Below are 22263 nucleotides of genomic sequence, written 5' to 3' on the forward strand. Positions count from 1 at the left end.
GAACAGATTTGGAGAAATTTAGCATTACATTATGTGCTCACAAATAGGTCCTCTTGCATTGAATGGGTGCCGTCAGAATGATAGGCCACACAACTGATAAAAACATCACAATAATCCACATGACTTTTTTCACATGAAAGTTGTGTGTTAGTAAGAAACAAATCCATTATTAAGGCAATTTATCATTAAGCTGTCGCTTCTCGATTTAATGTGGATTATTATGATGTTTTTATCAGCTGTTTGGACTCTCATTCTGACGGCACCCATTCACTGTAGAGGATCCACTGATGAGCAAGTGATGTTAAAACTTCTCAAAATCTGTCTCAATGATGAAACAAACTCATCTAGCATGACTTGAGGGTGAGTAAATTTTCACCAAATTTTCATTTTTGAGTGAACTATTCCTTTAATAGTCATTTTCTAGCTAAGACATTTCAAATGAAGCGCAAGCGAGTACACTGTTGTTTTTATAAACCGCAGACAGTCCAACAAGTTAAGTTTATTAAATATTAATCAACTGAACTGTGACAACAATGGTTACTATGGTGTCAGTTATCATGAAGATGAATTCAGTTATAAAACAATAACATAATAAACAGAATAATGACACTCAGTTTATGCATTAATTTTTTGTATATTGATATTGGCATAAAAAAATATAACATGCTTATTTATATGTTGTCGAATAAAGATATTTGTATTCAGTCAAGCCAGTTGTCAATTGTGAACTTCAAACCATAGTCTTTTGTCCAGTTGGTCCTCAACTTTCGTTGTCATCCTGCATTAATATTAATAAAGCCCGTAACAAGACATCCTCAGCCTGTATATGAAATAGAAAAAAAGAGAAATATTATTATATAAGAATCAAAGGAAACTGACCAAAATATCATCATTAGCTTAATTTTTTTTCTCAAATAGGGTTAACTAAATCTAGTAAAGTTAACTAAAATTAAAACCTAGTTTAATTATAGTTTAAGTATTAGTTTAATATGATGTACTAAAATAAATTAATCTAAAACTGAATAAAAATCTAAAACTATATAGACATATTAAAACACTAAATTAAATTTAAAAAAAGACAAAAACACACAAAAAGACAAACTTTAACTTAAATAAAAAATCAGAAAATATAAAAATAAAAACCTATTCAAAATATTAATAAAAAAAAACTATAAAAATGGCACTAAAATAACACTGGTTACAAAAGGTTTATCTGTGTCTCATTCGTATTTTTTGTGGTCAAAAGTGATTCTTTATTTGTCCAACAATGTTTTCTTTTTTGTATATTATACACATTGAAGAACTGTTTTGTAATTAAAAAATAAATCAGATCCATCTATATGTACTTTAAATGCATTTGCATGCATTTTTGCATTAACATAATGATTATGTTAAAGATTTCTTTCCGTTTCATACCCGTTTCACTTGTCTGTCCCTCTCATGAACTTCCTCCCAGTGATGCCTCTCTTCCAGCATGCGCTGGAGTAGTTTATGAGCGTCGATCTCCTCTGTGCCCTCCAGCATGATCTCCGGTGCCGTCCGTCCTCTCATAAGTGTATGCAGGAGTGGAGGCAGCAGATGTTTGTTGTGTCTTTCCAGCTGCTGATCCTGGTCTAGAAACGTCATAGAGGTATCATCATTGCCTTCTGGATCCTCAGGTCTTACCTTCTCATCTGTGCTTTTCTTGCCCATTAAATGCCCTAAAATACATATATATAATTATAGACCGATTGTTGTTCTGATTCAAGTAAAAAGAATACATTTAACACAAATATAATTGAACCTATACAGGTTAGGTAGGAGAGCATCTCCACACTTAAATAAGACTTCATGTGCAAAGTCAAAACAATGCAATTGATGTATATAGTACAACCTAATCAAGAACACACACACACACACACACATACATATATACATATATATATAAACTATAGCTATTTAAACAAATGATGAATATAGTCTGTCATTAATGTGCAAACAAAATACAATCTAAGCCAAAATAATCCACAATTCCTTCTATTCACCATGTCACAATTAATTTTATGAGCATTTTTTTTTAAATACAGCATTAGCCCCACCGAACTAAATCTCAAATTTCAATCTCTAAAATCAAAATAAAGTATAATATTTTAGCTGATTTTCTCTTTATTAACAAATTCGTCATGCAAACAGTTGCATGCTATTTTCATCCAGTTAAAACATGGCTGTTAATCTGCTAATTTCACCCCATGGATCCACTTTCCCACTTTTCCTCTTCAGACTTGAAGCTTAAGTGACACTTGAGAGTTTTGCAAGCACTCCAGATACATACTTAATGAATGTACGAAATAAACTACCACTGGTACATTTAATAAAGTGATTTATATCTAGTGTTACTGATTTCATTTTTCATTTCATTTGTATACTCATTAATGCTTCACAGCTCCTTAGGTTCAGCAACAAACCCTCTGTTTGTCCAGTTCTGTGGTTCTCATGGAGATCAACAGTTCTAGATGTTACATTTCAGGTTCTTTAGTCCAGCATATTATTTTCTAAACATGTTTTTCATGTATGGTATAGGCACACACCAATTTAAACGTGATATTTTATAATTTTATTAAAAAATATATATATATATTTTTTTATTCCTGCCTGTTCATATAGCTACATACCGCGTAGCGCTACTACGTATTTTTTATATTATGTAGAATAATACATTTCATTTGTCAACAAGTATTGTTGATGCACATTTGACAAATAAAACTCACTTACATCGTCAACTTTCGTTATATTTTAAACATTTTTATAGGTTTCTTTAAAAAATTAATAAAGAATTATTATTTATATTTTATATAAATATGCAGGATAACAGCTTAATAATAATAATATACATTTAAATAATAGATTTTAACTCACCAACAGCCCAGTGATTTCCGCGCGGATAAACTTTTCCAATTGGTTGTGAGTCTGATGCATAAACATCACAGAGCACAACAAGCAGAATGATGGAAACGACTAATCTATATCTCCATACGAGGCACATAACGCTCAGGTGAGACTCGAGTCCCTTCAGCTTCTTTGATAGATACTCCTGTAATTGCTCGTGCTCGGGCTGTTATTGCTAGTAGAGGCCCGTTTAATGCTGCATATGGATAATCACTTCATTTATATACTCCCGTCACGACGGCCACTTAAGTGAAAGTGAAAGAAAATGACGCGATAGTTTCGTGAGAGAATCTGTCGTGCCAGTGTCTGGATGTGTGGGGTGGGACGCTGAAAGTTTAATGCCCCCTCCCATGGGTTCTGCGTCAGTCTCTTGGTGGGTTTGACATAAAAACAGAATGTCATGTTGAGCTAGCCTGTCATTATCTCAGCCACGGGCTATTGTGTTTCCCAAGACAGATTCAATGTGGAATGTCATCAGTATTTCATTAGATGTGGGGTAAAAAATATATTGTTATTGTTATCTCGTGCAGTTGGTGTAATAGAGACCAATTGCTTTATGTCACAGGAAAGTAGGGACAGAAAGAGAAAACTGATTTAAAGTGGTCCATGATCTGCTAAATAATGCTCCAAATTCGTTTAAAACAAGCAAAAAATATGCATTTTATTTAATTATTTTATTGTACAGCAGGGAAAAGAATAATAAAGTTTCTGGTAATGGGCACTGATGATAGCATAAAGCCAGTGATTTAAGTTGCACTTTGACATTATAAGCTACTATATAAACATACAGAAGTTGGTTCTCCAGAAATAATTTTCTTCTTATTATTATTATTATTTTATTATTTCATGGCCGTAGAATTTCTGTGAAACCATAGTATGCTATATTCATTTATATATATATATATATATATATATATATATATATATATATATATATCAACATGTTTTACTGTTATTCTCATTGACACTTGACACAAACATGAACATCTATATCTACTGTTATTTCTCAGGACTGCAAAACAAGCATGCAATAATATCAAAAAGGAACACGAAAGAAGTGAAAGCTTAAAATCACTCTTAAAAAAATATATGATGGAACCACAAAGAAGAAGTAGCATACAATTCTGTCCGTCAATGTAAAGCACTGGGTGCAGATGTACAACTGGGAGAGTAATTTATATTTTTTCAGGATGAAATTAATCAACACTGATATCAGCTGTTGATATCACATCTCTCACCCAGCAAGCAAAGTCCCTGGTAACCTCCTAAAAGCTTGTTTTGTTCTGTAAATCGGAAAGAACAGATGGCCTTTGATGCTTCTGGTTTTACCTGAATGGAAAAATCAACAAGTGAACAATGGGCACTTGCAGATGAAGCAATATGTGAGGCTTTCTGTGAATTTCTTTAATGGTTATCCATAAGATATATTATTGGAATAATCCTATTTAAAAATATATTATTTCCAGATAATGTGACCCAGATAGCAAAGCCTGAAAATTATGGACATGACCTCAAAGGTTCTGTCAGTTTTGTAAACAAAACAAAGGAGGGCAGGTGAGGTGAGCTTCTCATGCTGCTGTTTACCTCATTATCCCTGAAAGTTCTTCATGATATTAAGTGTGAATGTCAAAAGAGAAATGAGTTCATAGCAACAAGTAAAAATAGGTATTATAATCAAAACATTGCAAAGCAAAGAATGTTGCTTTAAAATGTCTGGGTTTTTTTTATGAACTGAAATTTTGTCAAGAACAATAAACGAGAACGCGTGAAAGTGTCAGAATTAGTCTAAAAACTTGACATAACTCTAGTATGTGTTCAATCGCATGTAACTAGAATAAAATGTCATTCCTGAAATGATTCATAACATGACTTTCACCACTAGATGGAACTATTTGGTTTCGTTTGAAGGTTGTTGAACAACCTCTGGTTGCAGTTGACCAGAGGATATGTCAAGACAAGGACAAAAACTTAAATATGACACTTTAACGTTTAATAATAAAAGCTCAGTCACAGTTTAATGATTTATAATAATTTCATAATGTCAAAAAAAATGCAAATATGAAATGGTTAGAAATTAAAAAAGGCCAACACATCTCTAGCCTTAAAAACATCCAGGTAAAGATTCCCTTAATTCTGTCAAAGTTTTGGGCTACTACATTGGACTATTATGGTTGTATTTTGACTAAAAATGACTAATATGTAATATCATCATTTTTTTCAAGGTTTTATTTTATTTATTTATTTTTTATGTTTTTGCGTGATTGTGTCCACAAACGTGGTATTCACAATTATTTAGGCCTATAGACATATTAATAATGTGTTTAGATTGTTTATGTTACTAGAGACTCCTGTTTATTTACCAACACATTGCTGATGTGTGCAGCAAAGACTTCTGGGAATCAAGTTTGGTCTTATGAGGAGCTGAACTGGGTGGCTGCCCCCCACAAACACAGTATACGTAAACGTATGATGTTAAGAAACATGTAAACAGCTGAATATTATATTAAAAATCTGTTTTAATAGGAGCATGTTTAGATATTCATTCCGACCTTGAAGATTATAAGGAGCGAATAGGGATCACCGCGGTGATTCATGGGTAAGTGTGGCTCAAAATCAACAATCCACTAATTTCCATGGGAATCTTAAATAATGTTCCATCATTTTGCCATAATGTTGTTAATACGGGAGAACGTAAATGAATTGTACGGACTTGCTTTGATAACGCGATCAATGATGTTTGATCTAAAATCTTTTACCAACTGAAGATTTTCTTTTCCAAGTGCGGTGAATGAATCATTCTTATGAGTCGGATCATTGTTTGAAACTATATTGACTGACTTAACATAGGCTAAATTCCTAACAAACCGCCGATGGATGATCGGATGGTAGAGAATTTGACTGATGATGCGGATAAAACGTGTAAAAAATCACTCCCAAGTTGCCAAACAACATAACATTTCTAAATAAATAAGGGAAATATGATTACAGCTGAATGCACGAATACAAACAGAGTTGGATTTAACATTTTATTAAAACGTCCAAATCCCTTTCAGCCATGATTTTGAACATTTGTTCTTTTTGAAAACTTAAATCATGGCCGCAGCAAAATGCCACAGAACACATGAAATAAAACTTTATAATTAAGGAACATCACTTTATGAGTACACAGAAGTTTTTTTGTTTGTTTGTTTGTTTTTTTTGAGCACGTTATATGCCACGCCAGAAGCACACGATACAGTGGCGTCGTAAAAGATTCACTGAATCAATTTAGAAACGAGCTGTTCGAAAGAACCGAGTCGTTTAATCATGCCGCTGTGTCAATCGCAAGGGTTTGTGGGATTGAAAGTAAAAAAAAAAAAATCTCAGCTCAAGGTATTAAAGCATTCAAGTACAAAACAAATGGTTATATGACGTAAATTGTTTCATACCGAAACGTTTTAGAAATACATGGGCAATCTTTGAGAGAACATTTCCGAAATGAAAAACAAAAGCGATTTAAAAAAAAAAAAAAAAAAACCTTCTTTGTTCTTTTAATAAGAGCGGATAAATACTCTGCGCTTTGCGAGAACTCTGTGGTGGCGTCATAGAACGTTTTGAAAGTCGAATGTAACAATAATGTTGCAGCTGGCAGTATCATGGCACAATATATGGCATCAATAAGACACTGGCGGTCATGTGACTGCGCTAACATCTCGGGGGGTGGGCAGCACCCTCTCCATGTCTTACTGCTATGTTCGGCAGGGGGAAAGCCATGCATTCTTGATCATTTTAGTACTGGGATGTCATGAGGGCTGCTTGCACCCATGAGTAACGTCTTGCAATTCTTTTTGACAGCACTGCAATGTATTCCTGAGTCCCTCTTTCATGCACACTGATGATCTCTCTCATTCTAGGTTGTGCTGTTCATAGCTGAATTTGGTGGTGCAGCAGCAAGAATCATGGCTGGCCTTCATGCCTTTGAAATTTGCTTTTGCTGCCCTGCTGAGAATTGAGACCCATCCCTTTCTTACAATAACCCACAGGTAGGTCAGCATCTGTTCTTTGCTCTTTGAATGGGTCCTTCTGATAGCTGTCATTGTGGAAGGCCAGGAGGGTTGCTGATAATGGGGAGTGGAGAGCATACATCCGTTTATTGTCCGTAGCATTGCTGCCGTTGTGGTTTTCTGGTTTGAATGAGGGATTTCGTTTGCTGTACTTTGAGTCTGTCGGTTTGTTGTGCAATCGCTACATGCATTCATGTTCTTCTCATTGCAGAAGTTATCAGAAGTGAACCGCTCACTGCCCTGTAAATGGTTCAGGGGCCAGGGCTAAAGAAGCCTCATGTAGGCCATGATGAACAACCTCCAAAATTTCTTTAAAAACAACATTAATTCATTTACTTTCCTAATGCATATGTTGCTTGTACAGATAAAGCTTCTTTGACTATATATATATATATATATATATATATATATATATATATATATATACACACACTGTATATATATTCATAAAATATATGTAGTTTATGTTACATCTAATATTTAATCAAAATGCCCTAACCTGCTTATCTTGTGAAACAACTTTATGGTTGATGACATCACATAGGCCATGCAACGCTATTGGATAATTTTAACAAATAGCCAAACAACTACGTTTTTGTAAACTTTCATTCAGTTTGGCTGCCTTCTGGTACGTAATCCCTACTTTTTTTTCACAGTGCAGTGAATTCCGATTGGATAAGATCAAGTCCTGTTTTTTAATAATTGAGTCTTAAATATTGAATAGTCTGTAAAAAATGTCTTAGAGTATAAATTTGAATTACCAATTAGTGAAATGCAGCTTTCTTTATTTGAAGTCAGAAGGGAATCAAAATTGATTCTATATCTTGATTATGAATATTTTTTTTCATATCATCAATGATTTTTCACAACAAAAAAAAAAGGTAAATGATGCTAACCAACAGCCAAACCACTATCGAGGCATTGTGTTTTGTAAATTTGCATTCGTTTCAGTTTTATACTTTCAGTCCTCTCAATTACCAATGTATAAAATCGTATTAAATATTTTAAATATTCCATTTCATATCAGATTAGGGAAGTGCAAAAGGTTGCAAACGGCAGTTTGTTTTGACTTTTTAAAATAGTAAAATAACAACAGCAATTCATATTGACTTAAAAAAATGCAATTTGCTTTGTACTGATAAGTGACAAGTGAGTTCATAAGTTCATGGACTGTTTTGTCTAGCATTTGATTGGTCTTGACTTTAGCATTTTTCTGCCCTGTTAGGGTGTCTCAGATTAGTTCGTTTGCTTGGCAAAAGCCAGACTGCAGAAACACGAATATGTAGTGCTTATTTATTTTTTTTCTTATTTGCAGCATAGTAAATGGTACCACATGGCCTTAATTTAAGAAAACAACACCATCACTTTATTGAATGATTACTGTAATATCGCTAAAGCTATTGTTGGTCTCAAAGAGGTTCTTAAAAAATGCTACAAATATGCTTTAGACTATTGGATAGAATGATTCTCTATGCACCGGCATGAAAAAACAACACACATACATGATTTGACTGCAGGCTAGCCAATGCCATCGTGGGCCTTTGTTCTTCCTGCTTGCAGTCTCTCTGCAAACGTCATTCCAGAAGATTCCCTTCTCCCCTTACACCCCTCCTTCCAGTACCGTCTCATATTCCCTCTTTTTTTTTCTCCACCTCTCCTTTCTGCCCGGTTCTCTCTCTCTCTCTCGCTGTTTCAATGTCTCTACTCGAATCTGCTTGTCTTCTTTGGCTGCAGCAGCTGGTTGCAGTCTTGAGCCAGAGACTCATCCCCCTCCCCCCAACAAGTGCACGCAAAGACAAAAGGCCAGGGCTGCTTGTCAGAACACTGCCCCCTTCCTCCCTGCACTGCCTTGTGCATCTGCAGAGGAGAGAGTGACCTATAGAACAGGAACCAGCAGGCTCATAGTGAAGGGGAAAAAAATCACACTCATACAGAATGGGGCCTGGCTGGACTGACGTCTTGCATAAGCCTCTCCACGAAGATTCCCGGTAGTAGAGCCGGGGCAAAGCTGGGTAGGGCGAGAGCCTGCTTTTTCCCTGTTTGTGTGTCTCTGTGTGTGTGTGTTCTTCTATGTGTCACGGCCTTTGTTTTCTATCTCGCTTGGCAGAGACCGGACATGGTTGCCCAGGGCTGGAGGATTAGGGGACGAGCAGCCGATTTTAATTGACAAAGATCCGTGTTTCTGGGGAAAAGGCGAGAGGAGGAAGCAGGGACACTGGCTAGAAGAGAGGAACAGGGACCATGGAGAGTGTGAGAGTGAGGGAGAGAGAGAGAGAGAGGAAGAGGGGAGGCAGAGAAGGAAGTAGAAGCAGTCCAGTGCTGCAGAATGGGGTAAAACCGAGAGGCACAATCAAAAAGAGGTCAGGTACCGAGCCTGTTTAAATTCTACTTACTATCTCTGTCTTGTTTTCTTATGTCAGGAAACGGTGCTCATCTTGTGGTTTTGGTTTACACAGTGCTTGTGGTTTTCCTCTGGAATGTGCATCTGCTTTTTGACTTTTCAGTTTTTCCTTCTCTAATTCATTCATCAATCCATCCATATAAACCAGCCTCTGGTGTGCATGTATTTTTCATAAATGTCCTCCATAGTTTGTGTTTTTCAGGCCTAGCGTTTGATTCGGCTCGGCAACGTGAACTGCACACGCATTCTGAACACAAACCTCTTCGATGATATTAACACACACTCAAAACAGGAATATTTTGCAGGAATATTGAAGATTTGACGAAGAAACGGCCGGCTTCTGTGTCTCCAGTGTGGCTGCACTGCAGCACACACGTTATGCAGGGTGACCGGAACCGGTTGAAACCGGTTTGAGGCAGACGAGGAGGCTCGGAAACAATACAGTCACTGTGCTACAGGCAGATAGCTGACTGCTTCATGGCAGCAAAAATGGCAAAGGGGTCTTCAGGAGTGACACAGCCCAGAGCAGGGACGTTAGAGAGGCGGTCTTTGCACACCTCCAGACGGTTATGCACATCAGGGCCGGGAGGCAGCCATGGGAGCTGAGCAGATATGGTGACTGTGGGTCACTATGTGCTGTTATTCATGGTGGTCACCAATCAGAATGGTCTCTGGCGTGCCTTTCCTCCTGGTGGATTGTTTCTTGAAGGGCCCTGCCTTGTGCAAAAAGTGGATTTTTTTTCCCTCTGCTGTCAGGGAGAAAGGAGGAGGAGGGTGGTGGTGGTGGTGTTTTGTTGTGGAGGTGGTGAGAGGAAGGAAGGAAGGAAGAAGGGAAGGAAAGCAAGATTGTTTGCTCTAGTTGTCGGAACACAGAGGGTGAGGAGTGGTTCATTTGCATGTTTCAACTTATATATGTTTGCATGTGTGTGTGTGTGTTCTTTTTTTATTACTACTGCGTCATACAGTTGCCTAATTTTAAAGGCCTCGGATAGAGACCCAAGAATCACAGTTGTTTTCCTGTGAGCGATACTCTGATTTGAAACCAGGCTGCTCGGCTGTAAATGTGTTTAGGTCCCATACTGGCTTCAACAGCTTAATGTCTTTCATTAAAGTCCTGTTTGTCCCTGTGTTATTTCTTTCTGTCTTTTTCTGTCTTTTGTTTGCTGCTCCTTCTCTGCTTACATGCCTTACCCCATTGGCTCCATTGTGTGTGGGGAAGGCCGTCTTGGCCCTGCACACCCTGTGCGTGCAGATGTTATTAGCTGTAATGGAGGCAAGACTGCAGTGCTCTCTTCCATTTCACTAAAAGCAGCAGTAACAGGAGTAATGGGGGGTGGCTAACCTTACTAGCACGATACAGCTTTATTTTCTTTGTGATTTAGTATTTCATTTTAAAAATGGCAAAATATGTGATTGGGTTTTTAGTTAATATTAATATTGTAAGATCAATTCTGAGGACCAAATCTGTAAAAAATAAACACAAAAGTAAATGATTCAGGGGAAAAAAATTTATGTTTCACAAAATGTATTATTTCACACAACATATATATATATATATATATATATATATATATATATATATATATATATATATATATATATATATATATATATATATATATATATATATATATATATATATATATATATATACTAAAACCTTTTTTTAATTTCCTGTATTTAAATCCTTTATTTGTTACTTTTTAGAGTATACAAATTACTTAATTTATTAACATTTTATTAACAAAAAAAAAAAAGGACAAAACATGCTCAGGCTTAATTAATTCAACATTTTGACTTTCTTTAGGAAAAATATAAAACCAAAGATACAGATTTCTGTTTCTCTCCTTTTTAATGTTTAGTTTATGTTCTATATTTGAACCATTCTTACCATTTCAGAGCCTTTTATATACAGATGTATTTACTGGTAGACTGTTTACAGTATGCCATGTCAGAATTTTTTAAACATGGTGCAGCTTCTTACATTCAAAATTGTAGTCTTGAAGACACTGAGCAATGGATTTCAGTGTTTCCCACAGACTTGAACCCCATGTGTGGTGGCCTTTTCCTTGGTGGAAATATATAGGTGTATAATGTAAATATAAAACAGAAGGCTTATTGAAAGCGCAAATTCATTATCTGCCAGCAGGAGGTGCTTAAAGACTGGGAGAAATAGCGGTTTCCCCAGTGACGGCTGTAATCAAAGCAGCTATGCTACTCTATCAGCCATTATAGGAAAGATGAAATTAAAATGACATCAAAACTTTTCTAACATCAATCAGTTCTCTTCAAATATGATAAATTCATATAAAAACACCCATGCCTTGTTTTGATTTTGAAACGTGCAGAGCTCATGTTTATTCAACAAAGTCAAAGCATTTTGGAAAATCTATTTGTGGTGGTCCGTGTTGATATTGTGATGGGCTACCACAAAAAAAAATCAATACATGGGAAACCCTGGATTTATATATAATAAGTACTTGTGTGTAAGTTTTGTCAATAATATCTTTATATCATATCAATAATATTTTTATAGGCTTTAAGCTCTTCTTGCTGCTTTCCTTTCAATACAGTCTAATTAGTTTTTTACTTTTCAAATTGTAATATGGAATGTCTTTCCCTTGTTTCTCAAAGGAGTTTAGCTCATTCTCATAACACCATGGGTGACATGAAAACCCCAGACTTTGATGATCTGCTTGCGGCCTTTGACATACCTGATATGGTTGATCCCAAGGCTGCCATTGAGTCTGGTCATGATGACCATGAGGGACAACTCAAACATAATGCCAACCATGAAGAGGACTCCCATGTCTCCTCTGGTCCAGATGTTGGGGTTAGTGTTATTGTTAAGAACGTCCGGAATTTTGATGCCACTGAACATCTCTCAGAAAAGGATGTCCATCCCACTGTTGGAAATGGACTGCACAATGGTTTTTTGCACGTGTCACCCAACAGATACAACAAAGAGAGCGAGAAGCTTCAAAAAGGGATGGCAGGAAACATCTCCACATTCAACCAGTTCAGTCCCATCTCTAGTGCAGAAGAGTTTGATGATGATGACAAGATTGAAGTAGATGACCCTGCTGACAAGCAAAGTAATTTACAGATTAGACCAAACCCTCTAACCGGTCTGAGTGCAAAAACGGAAGAGCCTCGTTCTCAACACCCCAAACCAGATGGACCATCTAGGCCAAAAACAAATGGCAATTACAATCACATGAAAGTTGAGAATAGTAGTGCAAATGGCTATGAATCTCAAAAACCAAGAAAAACTGAGGAGCACTCCAAAGAAAGATCCCAAGCAAAACAGCCTGAAGAACCAGTCGTTGAGTTGAATGTGACCAACCTCTCCCAAGCCAAGGCCAAATCATCTGCAAAGCTCTCATCCTGCATTGCTGCAATTGCAGCACTTAGTGCAAAGAAAGCTAGCTCAGAAGCAATGTCTCCAGAATCCCTAGCTACATCTCGAGATTCACCCAGAGAGGCTAAAGAGATCCCAAAGGATACGGATAAATCACCAGAGCAGGAGTCAGCTCTGGAGCTTGGCAAGAAAGTGATCTCTAAACAGCCAGAGAGTCCTTGCAGTGTTACCAGTGAAAGCAGCAGCAAAGAGTCTCCTGTATCTCCAGCAGGATCTATACCAGTCATTCCCAAAGTCCGCATTAAAACGATCAAGACATCTTCGGGGCAGATCAAGAGGACAGTTACAAGAGTTCTGCCCGAGTTTGATCCTGAAGTCTTGAAGAAAGGTATTGATTCTTCACCCAATGTTGTCTCTTCTCTGCTGTCCTCTTCAACCTCCCCTTCTGTTTTCTCTTCTCCCACGAGAACTTTGCCGACCACAGTAGTAGCAACTTCTGGAGGCTCTGCCATTGAGGTAACTAAACAAATGACCATCAAGCCCGTGGCCACTGCCTTCTTACCTGTCTCAGCCGTTAAGACGGCAGGTTCCCAAGTGATTAACCTAAAACTTGCCAACAACACGACTGTAAAGGCCACTGTCATACCAGCGGCATCTGTTCAGAGTGCCAGCAGTGCCATCCTTAAAGCTGCTACTGCCATTCAGCAACAAACTGTCATGGTGCCTGCTTCCAGCCTAACAAACACCAAACTTGTGCCAAAGACTGTCCACCTAACCAACTTAAATCTCTTGCCTCAGAATGCATCAGCAGCTGAACTCCACCAGGTTCTGACCAAGCCCCAACAACCCATCAAGCAAGCCATGTTGGCCCAGCAACAACAGAAGAAAGTGTCTCGTGTCCAGGTCCTAACCAGCTCCCAGAGCTCAGTAGTAGAGGCCTTCAATAAAGTTTTGAGTAGCATTAACCCTGTGCCAGTGTATGTACCAAATCTCAGCCCTCCGATTTCTGCCTGTATATCTTTACCATCCCGAGGATACAAATGCTTGGAATGTGGTGATTCTTTTGCCCTGGAAAAAAGCCTCACTCAACATTTTGACCGCAGAAGTGTCCGCATTGAGGTCACTTGCAACCACTGCGCCAAAAACCTAGTCTTCTACAACAAGTGCAGTCTTCTGTCACATGCTAGGGGCCACAAAGACAAAGGGGTTGTCATGCAGTGTTCTCATCTCATCCTGAAGCCAATTCCAGCTGACCAGATGATCATTGCACCATCAGTAACTTCCAGTGCTCCCACCTCTTCAGCTAACCTTGGATCCTCCATAGTGGGGAGTCCAGGGAAAGTAAACCCAACCACGGTGATCTCTGCACCCTCTTCAGCTCCTGTTGTGGCTGCCATGCCCCTAGATAAGGATGTCTCCAAGGTCTGCAGATCGAGTCTAAAGTGCTTGGAATGTAATGAGACATTTCAAGAAGAGTCATCTCTTGCAATGCATTACCAGCAGGCTCCTGAATCCAGTGGACAGGTGGGTACATAGATTAATTGTGATGTAAGAGCTGAAATGGTCATCAACTTTATCAGCATTGTAGTCGAGACCAGTTTATTTGATTCTAAGTCCAGGTCGAGACAGGTTGAGTTCAGGTCAAGAACAAAACATGGGGCCAAGAGATAGTCTAACCTTTCTGATTAACATTTGGCCAATCAACATTTATTACTGATGTTAAACAATAATGACCAGTCTAGGAGAAAATAAATTATATGGCTAACTTTTTAAAACAAGTCTAAGCAGTTTCTTCAACTGGCCCCAGAAGAGGGTCAGACTCAAGTACAATGCTGGCGTCTTCTTTTATTTACAGAAGTAGTTAAAAGTTGTGTTAAAGACATTTTGAATAATTTGCTTGTGCATTTCTTTCAACTGATACAGAAAACCTGCACCATTTGCCAAATGCTACTGCCAAACCAGTGTAGCTTTGCTTCCCATCAGCGGATCCATCAGCACAAGTCTCCATATATCTGCCCTGAATGTGGAGCTATCTGTCGATCAGTCCATTTTCAGTCTCATGTGACCAAGAACTGCCTGCACTATACACGTCGAGTGGGCTACCGGTTAGTATTGTATGCTTCTCTAAAATAAAAAGAATGACCTTCTGAGAAATGACCTCTTTGCAAGTAAATGAAATGTTCATTATTTTTTTAATGCTAAATACTGGAGAATTTTTACCTTAACCAGAGATCAGCAAAACTGTGTAATTATCTTTACTGACCACTAGGGGTGTAACAATGCATCTTGCCACTGTATAACTTATAATAATTAAACAAAAAAATGTGACAACATGCATTGTGGATATGAAAAACGTAGCGTGATATATCATGTATTCTTTTACAAGAACTAAATATTGTGATAGTATCGAATCACAAACTAAGTATTGAGTATTGAAGCAAATTCTATGATGAGTGTATGTCACCTTTACTGACCTCAGTCTATGTTCTTATTTCTGAGTTGACATAAAAGCTTCTATTTATGCATAAGACGTGCACTGAAATACAAAATGAGCCTAAGTGTTTAATTGGTTTTGAGTGGAACATGAAATGAAGACTCGTCATGCTTTCAAAATGGCAATCATGGAGCTATTCACTGTCATTATTCTGCCATTCGCCCATGACTGATGCTGCATTAAAGGTGACTGGCATCAGTTATGGAAACAAAAAAAGGGTTAAGTTATATTTAAGAGTAACACTTTCTTTTTTCTTTTTTGGTCATAGCTGTGTTCACTGTAGTGTCATCTTCGCTGACGTTGCTGCTCTCAAGTCACACATTCAGGGATCCCACTGTGAAATCTTCTACAAATGCCCCATCTGCCCCATGGCTTTTAAATCGGCCCCCGGTACACATTCCCATGCCTACACCCAGCATCCAGGAGTCAAAATTGGAGAGCCCAAGTAAGTCTTTTCCTTATAAATTCGTAGAATTAATAAAATAGTGTCTTTGTGATTCATGACTTCTTCTTTATCCAAAGATGGAACCAATTTATTTTAGAAACCAGATGGTTAAGTTAGCGATAATGTATAAATAGCCTTTCATTATACCAAAATAAACCCAACTGGGTCATCAGATCTTATATTCTATTTATTACTTACCAAATAAGTAAATAGACATGAAATATTGATTTAAGTTGAAGTAATTGTATTATGTGAGACGAAAGACTGTGACATGCAGCTTGCACAGCTTTGTTTCTTGGAAAATGTTTAGTTATACAATAGAGCAGTCTGACCTAAGACTGCAGTGATTGATCAATTAGAATCAAGTATTTAATAGAGCTGTGTAATAATGTTCATTGCAGGTGTTACTGCATATACTGGTATTTATGGTTTGTGGATTATGCATTTTTGAATAAAATAAAACACTATGCAGCTACCACGTTATTTTCTTATGGTGCAAACGCATGCTTGGCACTAAACACTGCCATCTTCATGACAAAACATGCTTGCAATAATTCTTAGTTGTTGTAGAATGGAGGGGAACTCAATAGGTGTGTCAAATCAGTTCCTTTAGAACTCAAATGCTACTGACCTTTTCAGGAGCAGAAAGAAATTATGCACAGTGGCTTTAATTTGCTGTGTCCTCTCTTTGAACCCCACCAGCCCTGAGAAGGCCTGTTGTGTTCATCAGCACTTTTTAATGAAAAGGCCAGATGGTTTGTTTGCACTTCCAGTGTTACCTATAACCATTTTGGAAACCTGATCAGCTGGCTTATTGACAACACAAGCCTTTAATGCAAGTTTCAGTATGGCGCTTACAACAATCATAATTCCTTCAACACAACAGTTATTCTAGCGAGAGAGAGAATGTTTGTTTTGTTCGGACTGAGGTGTTGAACCTTGTAATGAGAAGTAGGAATGAACACCTACACAAGCAAAAGCAAGCAACCTAGCATTTTAGAAAGTAGTCTCTTCACTGGTATGTATTGTTTTGCAGGCTGATCTACAAGTGTTCCATGTGTGACACCGTTTATACCCAGCAGACTTTGCTCTACACGCACTTTGACCAGCACATTTCCAGTCAGAAGGTGTCTGTCTTCAAGTGTCCGGACTGTTCGTTGCACTACGCCCAAAAACAGCTCATGTTGGATCATATTAAAGTAAGGGAATAAATCAGTGGGAATTATTATTAATTGTCATATGCCATCACATATTGTATTATCAGGTCATTGAAATGTATTCATGACATGATCAAATTACTAGGGGTGTAACGATACGCGTATTCGTATTGAACCGTTCGGTACGACGCTTTCGGTTCGGTACGCGGTACGCATTATGTATACCGAACGGTTCGTTGGAGTAATTAATTATATTTGAAAAAAAAAAAAAAAAGAGAGAGAGAGAAAGAAATATAATGATATGCGTTCAACAAGGTAGCCCAATAACCCAAACAACGTAACAGGCAACGCCCCTGACACTCCCGAAGAAGAAAAAAACACCATCTTATATGTTTATGTTAGGCTACTCAGCAGGCGCTCGCTCACTCAGTACACGCTGAAGGCTCGTTGCAAAATAGCCAATGCGTTTAACAGACTAGAAATGAGAAGATCCTCCAATAACCAACAGGTCTGGTGTTTGGGTGCACTTTGGATTCCCTTTAAGCTATAATGGTGATGGCAAGAGAGTGGTGGATAAAAAAACAACGGTATGTCGCATCTGCAACATGACAGGGTACACCAGCGGGATTACAAAAAAAAAAAAAAAAAAACCCAGCGGGAATATCTGGGATATATGCGTCAGTACTATCTGGGAAAAGACGAAAAAAAGGAGAAACATGCACGCAGCAAACTATCCCTGCAGCATTTAGAAACTATAGCTTACAGGGAATCCAACCCAAACACCAGACCTGTTGGTTATTTTAGGATCTTATATTTCTGGTCTGTTAAATGCATTAGACATTTTGCAACGAGCCTTCAGCGCGTGCTGAGTGAGCGAGCGCCTTAGGGGCCGTTCACATATCGTGCCTAAAAACGCATGGAAAACGCTAAGCGCGTCTTTCTCCTCCTTTCCAAAGCGCTCGGGCAGAAGCGCTCATGAGGCGTCTGTCTTTGCTAAGCAACAATGACGTGCTCTCTCCATGAGACGCGGAAATTTCAGCGAAGGATAAATGGATTTGCAGCTCTAAAAATCGCTTGCAGTAGCTCTGCTACTGAATTTATTTCAAAATTGCAATCCATATACAACTATGATCAGCTGTTCCTTCATCTTGGCTGAGCTCTCAACGTTGTTACGGGAAAGGATGAAGCTGATTGGTTGGTTCTTGTCACATGACCCGCGGTGCGCTTGCGGCATTCTGAAAAGTTGAGATGTTTTTACATTTTGCTGTATCTAAAACGTATCGAACCGAACCGAACCGAACCGTGACATCAGTGTATCGTATCGAACCGAACCGTGAATTTTGTGAACCGTTACACCCCTACAAATTACATATAAAAATACATATAAAACAATTTATTAATCTTAAAATTATTATTCCTTTCAAGTCCATGCACGGCATCTTAAAGACTATCGAGGGCCCTCAAAATCTGGGCATCAATCTCCCTCTCAGCTCCAAACCTACTAATTCCATGAGCCCGAATAACAACAACAAAGAGACCGTCTCTATCGACAGCCTTGAGAAGGGAGAGAGGAAGCCAGCATCCCCAACAAAAAAGAATAGTAATGGTACAGACCTTCCTAAAAAAGCCCCATTGTCCACCTCCTGCCCTGGCTGGACCTGCAGGGAGTGTGACCGCTTGTTTACACAGAGAGAAGTCTTCATCTCCCACATGAAAAGAGAGCATGGGAAGGTAAAATAGAGCTTTTTTAATAATGTTTCAAAACCGTGAGTCTCATGATTGAGACCCAGGGCTTTAGGACACCGTGCTGAATTCATGTACATCACTGCACACATATCGGCATGATTATAAAGAATCTTTTTTCTTTCTGCTTCACCAGCAACTGAAAAAGCATCCGTGTCGACAGTGTGAAAAGTCTTTCAGTTCCTCTCACAGTTTATGTAGACACAACCGAATCAAACACAAGGGTCTACGGAAGGTCTACTCATGTCCGTGAGTATCATGTGTTTCCGGACCCATCAGAATGTCCATTAGTTTCATCTGTGCTTGTGAATTCACAATTCTGCATGTTCAAGCTTAAGACACTTCATTTTACTTCAAAACGAATCACAGACACTTATGAGCGTCAAACAGATCTCTCTTGGGTCTCCTCAGACACTGCCCAGAACCCAGTCGCACTTTCACCAAAAGACTGCTGCTAGAGAAACACATTCAGTTGATGCATGGCATCAAAGACACAGAGGCCAAGCTTCCGGCAGATTCCAGCGGCACAGAGGCCGTCCCAGACAAAGAACAGGTAACCAGTGAACAGACTTGCTCCTTTGGATCTGTATTGACTGAGACTGTTGCATAACACAACCATTCAGTCAGTAAGCTTTTTAATATAATATCTGTCATTATCACTTACGAATGTCTGAAAATATTTAGCAGCTAAATTTTTTAACCCCTTAACTGTCACCCCCATTTTTTAAATAGGCATTAAAGTACACTATCCAAACTTAAATTGCTGTAATTTATGAACACTTTGGAATATAAACCTAAGGTTGGTCCCTTTTTAAAGAAAAAATTAGCGGATTTTAACAAACGTGGAATTTTTTCAAAATATTTAAGTATCAAAAAGTTATAGAAGTGTACTGTAAATAATATGCGCTATATTAATTTTATTTTATTTATTATAAATATTTTACATAGCAGGTTTTACCCTAAATTAAAGCCTTGTGTCTAAATAAGTTATGTTACAAATTTGAAGTTGATATGAAAAAAATTTATGTTCCTGTGAGATTTTATTTAGGGCGTCATACCACACACAGCCACTGGTAGTCATCAAAACTATTTTGAATTTTGCTTAATTAATTTTTCTCTAGATTTCTTTGTGAATTTTACTTCTATCTCAAAATAATTAAATAATAAAGAAAACATGACATTTTGTATCTTCAGGTCCCCAGTCCTAAACGAAAGCTCCACTCCGAAGAAGAAGACGCTGAGAGGGAAGAGGAAGTGGAGGAGGCCGGAGGAGAGGTGACTTCTGCTCAGCGGTCCAAGAGCTCATCCTCACAACCTCTAAAGAAGCTCAAGATCAACGTCTTCAAAACACACAAATGCGCAGTGTGTAGCTTCACCACAGAGGACATTGTGTGTTTCCACGAGCACATTCCCCAGCACAAGACTGACGTCTCGTCCTACCAGTGCCGCGAATGTGGCCTGTGCTACACCTCACACAACTCCCTCGCCCGACACCTGTTCATCGTGCACAAGTTGAAGGAGCCCCAAGGACTCGGGCGACGCAACGAGCAACAAGAGAACACGCCCAACCCGGACACCAACGACGGTATCCCAGATACTCAATGTAAAGTATGTTCAAAAACGTTTGAAACCGAGGGAGCCGTGAACACACACATGCGGACACACGGAATGGCCTTCATTAAGTCCAAACGGCTGAGTGCAGCTGAGAAGTAAGAGCGAGGTAGTGCCCCCTAGTGGATGGATGTTGCTTTGCAAGGAATTATAACAAAAAACATTTTTTATTTATTTGTCTGTATGTTGTAATATAGAACGTATAGAAGCATTTTACATCGTTTTTCTTTATTCTGGCCTTTTTGTATGCTCATTTGTTGTGCATACGTATACATAAATATATATATACATATATATATACCAAATGTATAAATCTATACACAGAATGTGTGTTTAAAGAAGTGTAATATATAAAAAAACTGATTTATGTGTATTTAATTATCTATGAGAACATTTTGTATACTTTATGATAGTTGTTTGTACGCGTGTTGGGTAGACCTTTTTTATAGATTCCTTTTTATTTTCTATTTTAGAGAGTTCTTGTGTTTTCTCGTGGGAACAGATGCTGTCCAAACGGCTGTCTCAGTCTTGGGATGCTTTCGGTCCCAGTTTCCGAACTGCTGCTAAAACAAAGTGCACAGAATGTCACAGTTACACCTCTCGGTGAGACACATTGCACTCTAAAAGGACAATCAGTCCGCAACCTACAACACAAGCAGGAATACAGTCTCCTGAAGCAGCCGAGAATGGCGTTTGACTAAAGAACTGGATGTGGAATTGAGCCTGAAAGCTTTTTTTATGGTGCATTTCTGTTTCGTGAATTAGTCGTCTATTCAAAACTACTCTAATTTAACACTACAGAAGAACAAGACATGAAAGTCATTATTTAAATTTATATAGCCTATCTCAGCCACTGCCAAGAGGTCGTGTGGAATACATATGTGATTTTTAACTTCACAGCCGAACGATTCTCCTCAGTTCATTTCTTCTCGGGCAGCTTGTTCCAAATCATAACTTATGTTTGATTGCATTTGTGTTTTGGATTATTATCACACTACAGTGTCTCAACCCATCAAGAACCATATTTCAGATTCATGCTCATTGGATTTTTTCGGTCTTTGGGAAGCTTTATTTGTGATTTGAATCCAAAACCACTTTGCCCAGCAGATACAACTGAAACTAATCCTGAATATGTCCATTTAGCCTGATTTATTTAAAATCAGTTATTTAAAAGTTCCTTTACACATGAACTCCAAAGTAGGACGCCCCGCTAATAGTTGCGTGTTTTCACGTTCTTGCTAGTATACTAAAGTACTAGAGTGTATACTAAAATTGTTAATTTATTTTATTTATTTTTTTTGAGCAGCATACCGTGGAAAAGTCTCTAGTTTGGTGTTTCACTGACTCACATGCTAAGTGTGAAAAGGGAAAAAATATAGCAACAAATTCGGCCTTCACCATAAATTAATGTTTTGTTCAAATTGTGGAACACGCTGTAAAATTTCTTGTTTTTTATTTTTATTTCTAGGGCATTTTCAATTGCATTTTTTCCCCCTCTAACTCAGCTGCAGCTTTTAATTTCAACGTTTCACTTCGAGGAGCTCAGTTCTAGTTCGAGATCTTCATTTGTCCTCAACTCCGTATTTTGCTTTGCATTTCCTTTGGAAAATGAGTACCTTCGAGGACGCATACAGTATGTGCATGAAAGAAGCCATTCATGGTGGATGGTTGTTCTGTTTTCTAGAATGTCTTGCTGATGTTCGGTAGACTTTGTTCCATGTCTGTGCAAACAACATTATCATTAATAAATGATACATACACAAAATATCTAACATGTCTAAACTGGTTTGAAGTCTGTGTGCTTCAGCTCTCGCTTTGCCTCATTTTAATTAGCCTGAAAGCAATTTCCTTTCAGCCACTGGTCTTGGTCACCATGGCTACAAGGGAATTTAAAGTCAGAATAAGGGACCACTGTGAAACGCAGCGATGTGATTGGTGCTTTCATGTTGACAAGGGAGACAGAGACTTTAAATTTTTATTTATTCACTCTAAATCTGGGGCTTTTGTGGTGGTGGTGGGTGTTAGAAAAAAATATCTTTAAGCATTTTATAGAATTTCCTCTCAGTGTTCATGTTTCCTCAGT

At 38.0% G+C, this 22263-nt stretch overlaps 2 protein-coding genes across 10 annotated transcripts; one reads left to right on the top strand and one right to left on the bottom strand.

The window, feature by feature from the left end:
* Positions 1 to 373: 373 nt before the first annotated feature.
* LOC127941460 (gastrin-releasing peptide-like) lies at positions 374 to 3253 on the bottom strand. Of its 2 annotated transcripts, none has more exons than XM_052536517.1 (3): positions 2896 to 3253; positions 1417 to 1613; positions 374 to 820 (listed from the first exon to the last, which is right to left on the bottom strand). In XM_052536517.1, the coding sequence occupies exons 1-3, from the start codon at positions 3020 to 3022 to the stop codon at positions 761 to 763; spliced, it is 384 nt and encodes a 127-aa protein (XP_052392477.1). In that variant the 5' UTR covers positions 3023 to 3253; the 3' UTR covers positions 374 to 760. The 2 variants fall into 2 exon arrangements, with proteins under 2 accessions (XP_052392477.1, XP_052392476.1); XM_052536516.1 differs by having other exon boundaries at positions 383 to 820; positions 1417 to 1700; positions 2896 to 3244.
* A 2120-nt stretch (positions 3254 to 5373) lies between these two features.
* Positions 5374 to 21947, top strand: LOC127941455 (zinc finger protein 532). Of its 8 annotated transcripts, none has more exons than XM_052536507.1 (10): positions 5374 to 5521; positions 6819 to 6947; positions 12004 to 14254; positions 14654 to 14835; positions 15493 to 15669; positions 16706 to 16868; positions 18252 to 18557; positions 18706 to 18818; positions 18981 to 19122; positions 19764 to 21947. In XM_052536507.1, the coding sequence occupies exons 2-10, from the start codon at positions 6877 to 6879 to the stop codon at positions 20280 to 20282; spliced, it is 3924 nt and encodes a 1307-aa protein (XP_052392467.1). In that variant the 5' UTR covers positions 5374 to 5521; positions 6819 to 6876; the 3' UTR covers positions 20283 to 21947. The 8 variants fall into 8 exon arrangements, with proteins under 8 accessions (XP_052392467.1, XP_052392466.1, XP_052392465.1 ...); XM_052536506.1 differs by lacking the exon at positions 5374 to 5521 and adding an exon at positions 6486 to 6732; XM_052536502.1 differs by lacking the exons at positions 5374 to 5521; positions 6819 to 6947 and adding exons at positions 8812 to 8980; positions 9076 to 9328.
* The last annotated feature ends 316 nt before the right edge of the window (positions 21948 to 22263 follow it).

The sequence above is a fragment of the Carassius gibelio genome, chromosome A21 (genome assembly GCF_023724105.1).
Source record: "Carassius gibelio isolate Cgi1373 ecotype wild population from Czech Republic chromosome A21, carGib1.2-hapl.c, whole genome shotgun sequence".
In the NCBI taxonomy this organism is placed as follows: Eukaryota; Metazoa; Chordata; class Actinopteri; order Cypriniformes; family Cyprinidae; genus Carassius; species Carassius gibelio.

Excerpts from the sequence above, each read along its gene's own strand:
- LOC127941460 (XM_052536516.1), bottom strand. The coding sequence starts at position 3,022 with ATGTGCCTCGTATGGAGATATAGATTAGTCGTTTCCATCATTCTGCTT. Across the intron at positions 1,701-2,895 it reads CGGAAATCACTGGGCTGTTG|GGCATTTAATGGGCAAGAAA; the intron begins GTGAGTTAAAAT and ends TATGTATTTTAG. Across the intron at positions 821-1,416 it reads GGGACAGACAAGTGAAACGG|GCTGAGGATGTCTTGTTACG; the intron begins GTATGAAACGGA and ends TTTCATATACAG.
- LOC127941455 (XM_052536502.1), top strand. The coding sequence starts at position 9,210 with ATGGAGAGTGTGAGAGTGAGGGAGAGAGAGAGAGAGAGGAAGAGGGGA. Across the intron at positions 18,819-18,980 it reads CGGAAGGTCTACTCATGTCC|ACACTGCCCAGAACCCAGTC; the intron begins GTGAGTATCATG and ends GGGTCTCCTCAG. Across the intron at positions 19,123-19,763 it reads CCGTCCCAGACAAAGAACAG|GTCCCCAGTCCTAAACGAAA; the intron begins GTAACCAGTGAA and ends TTGTATCTTCAG.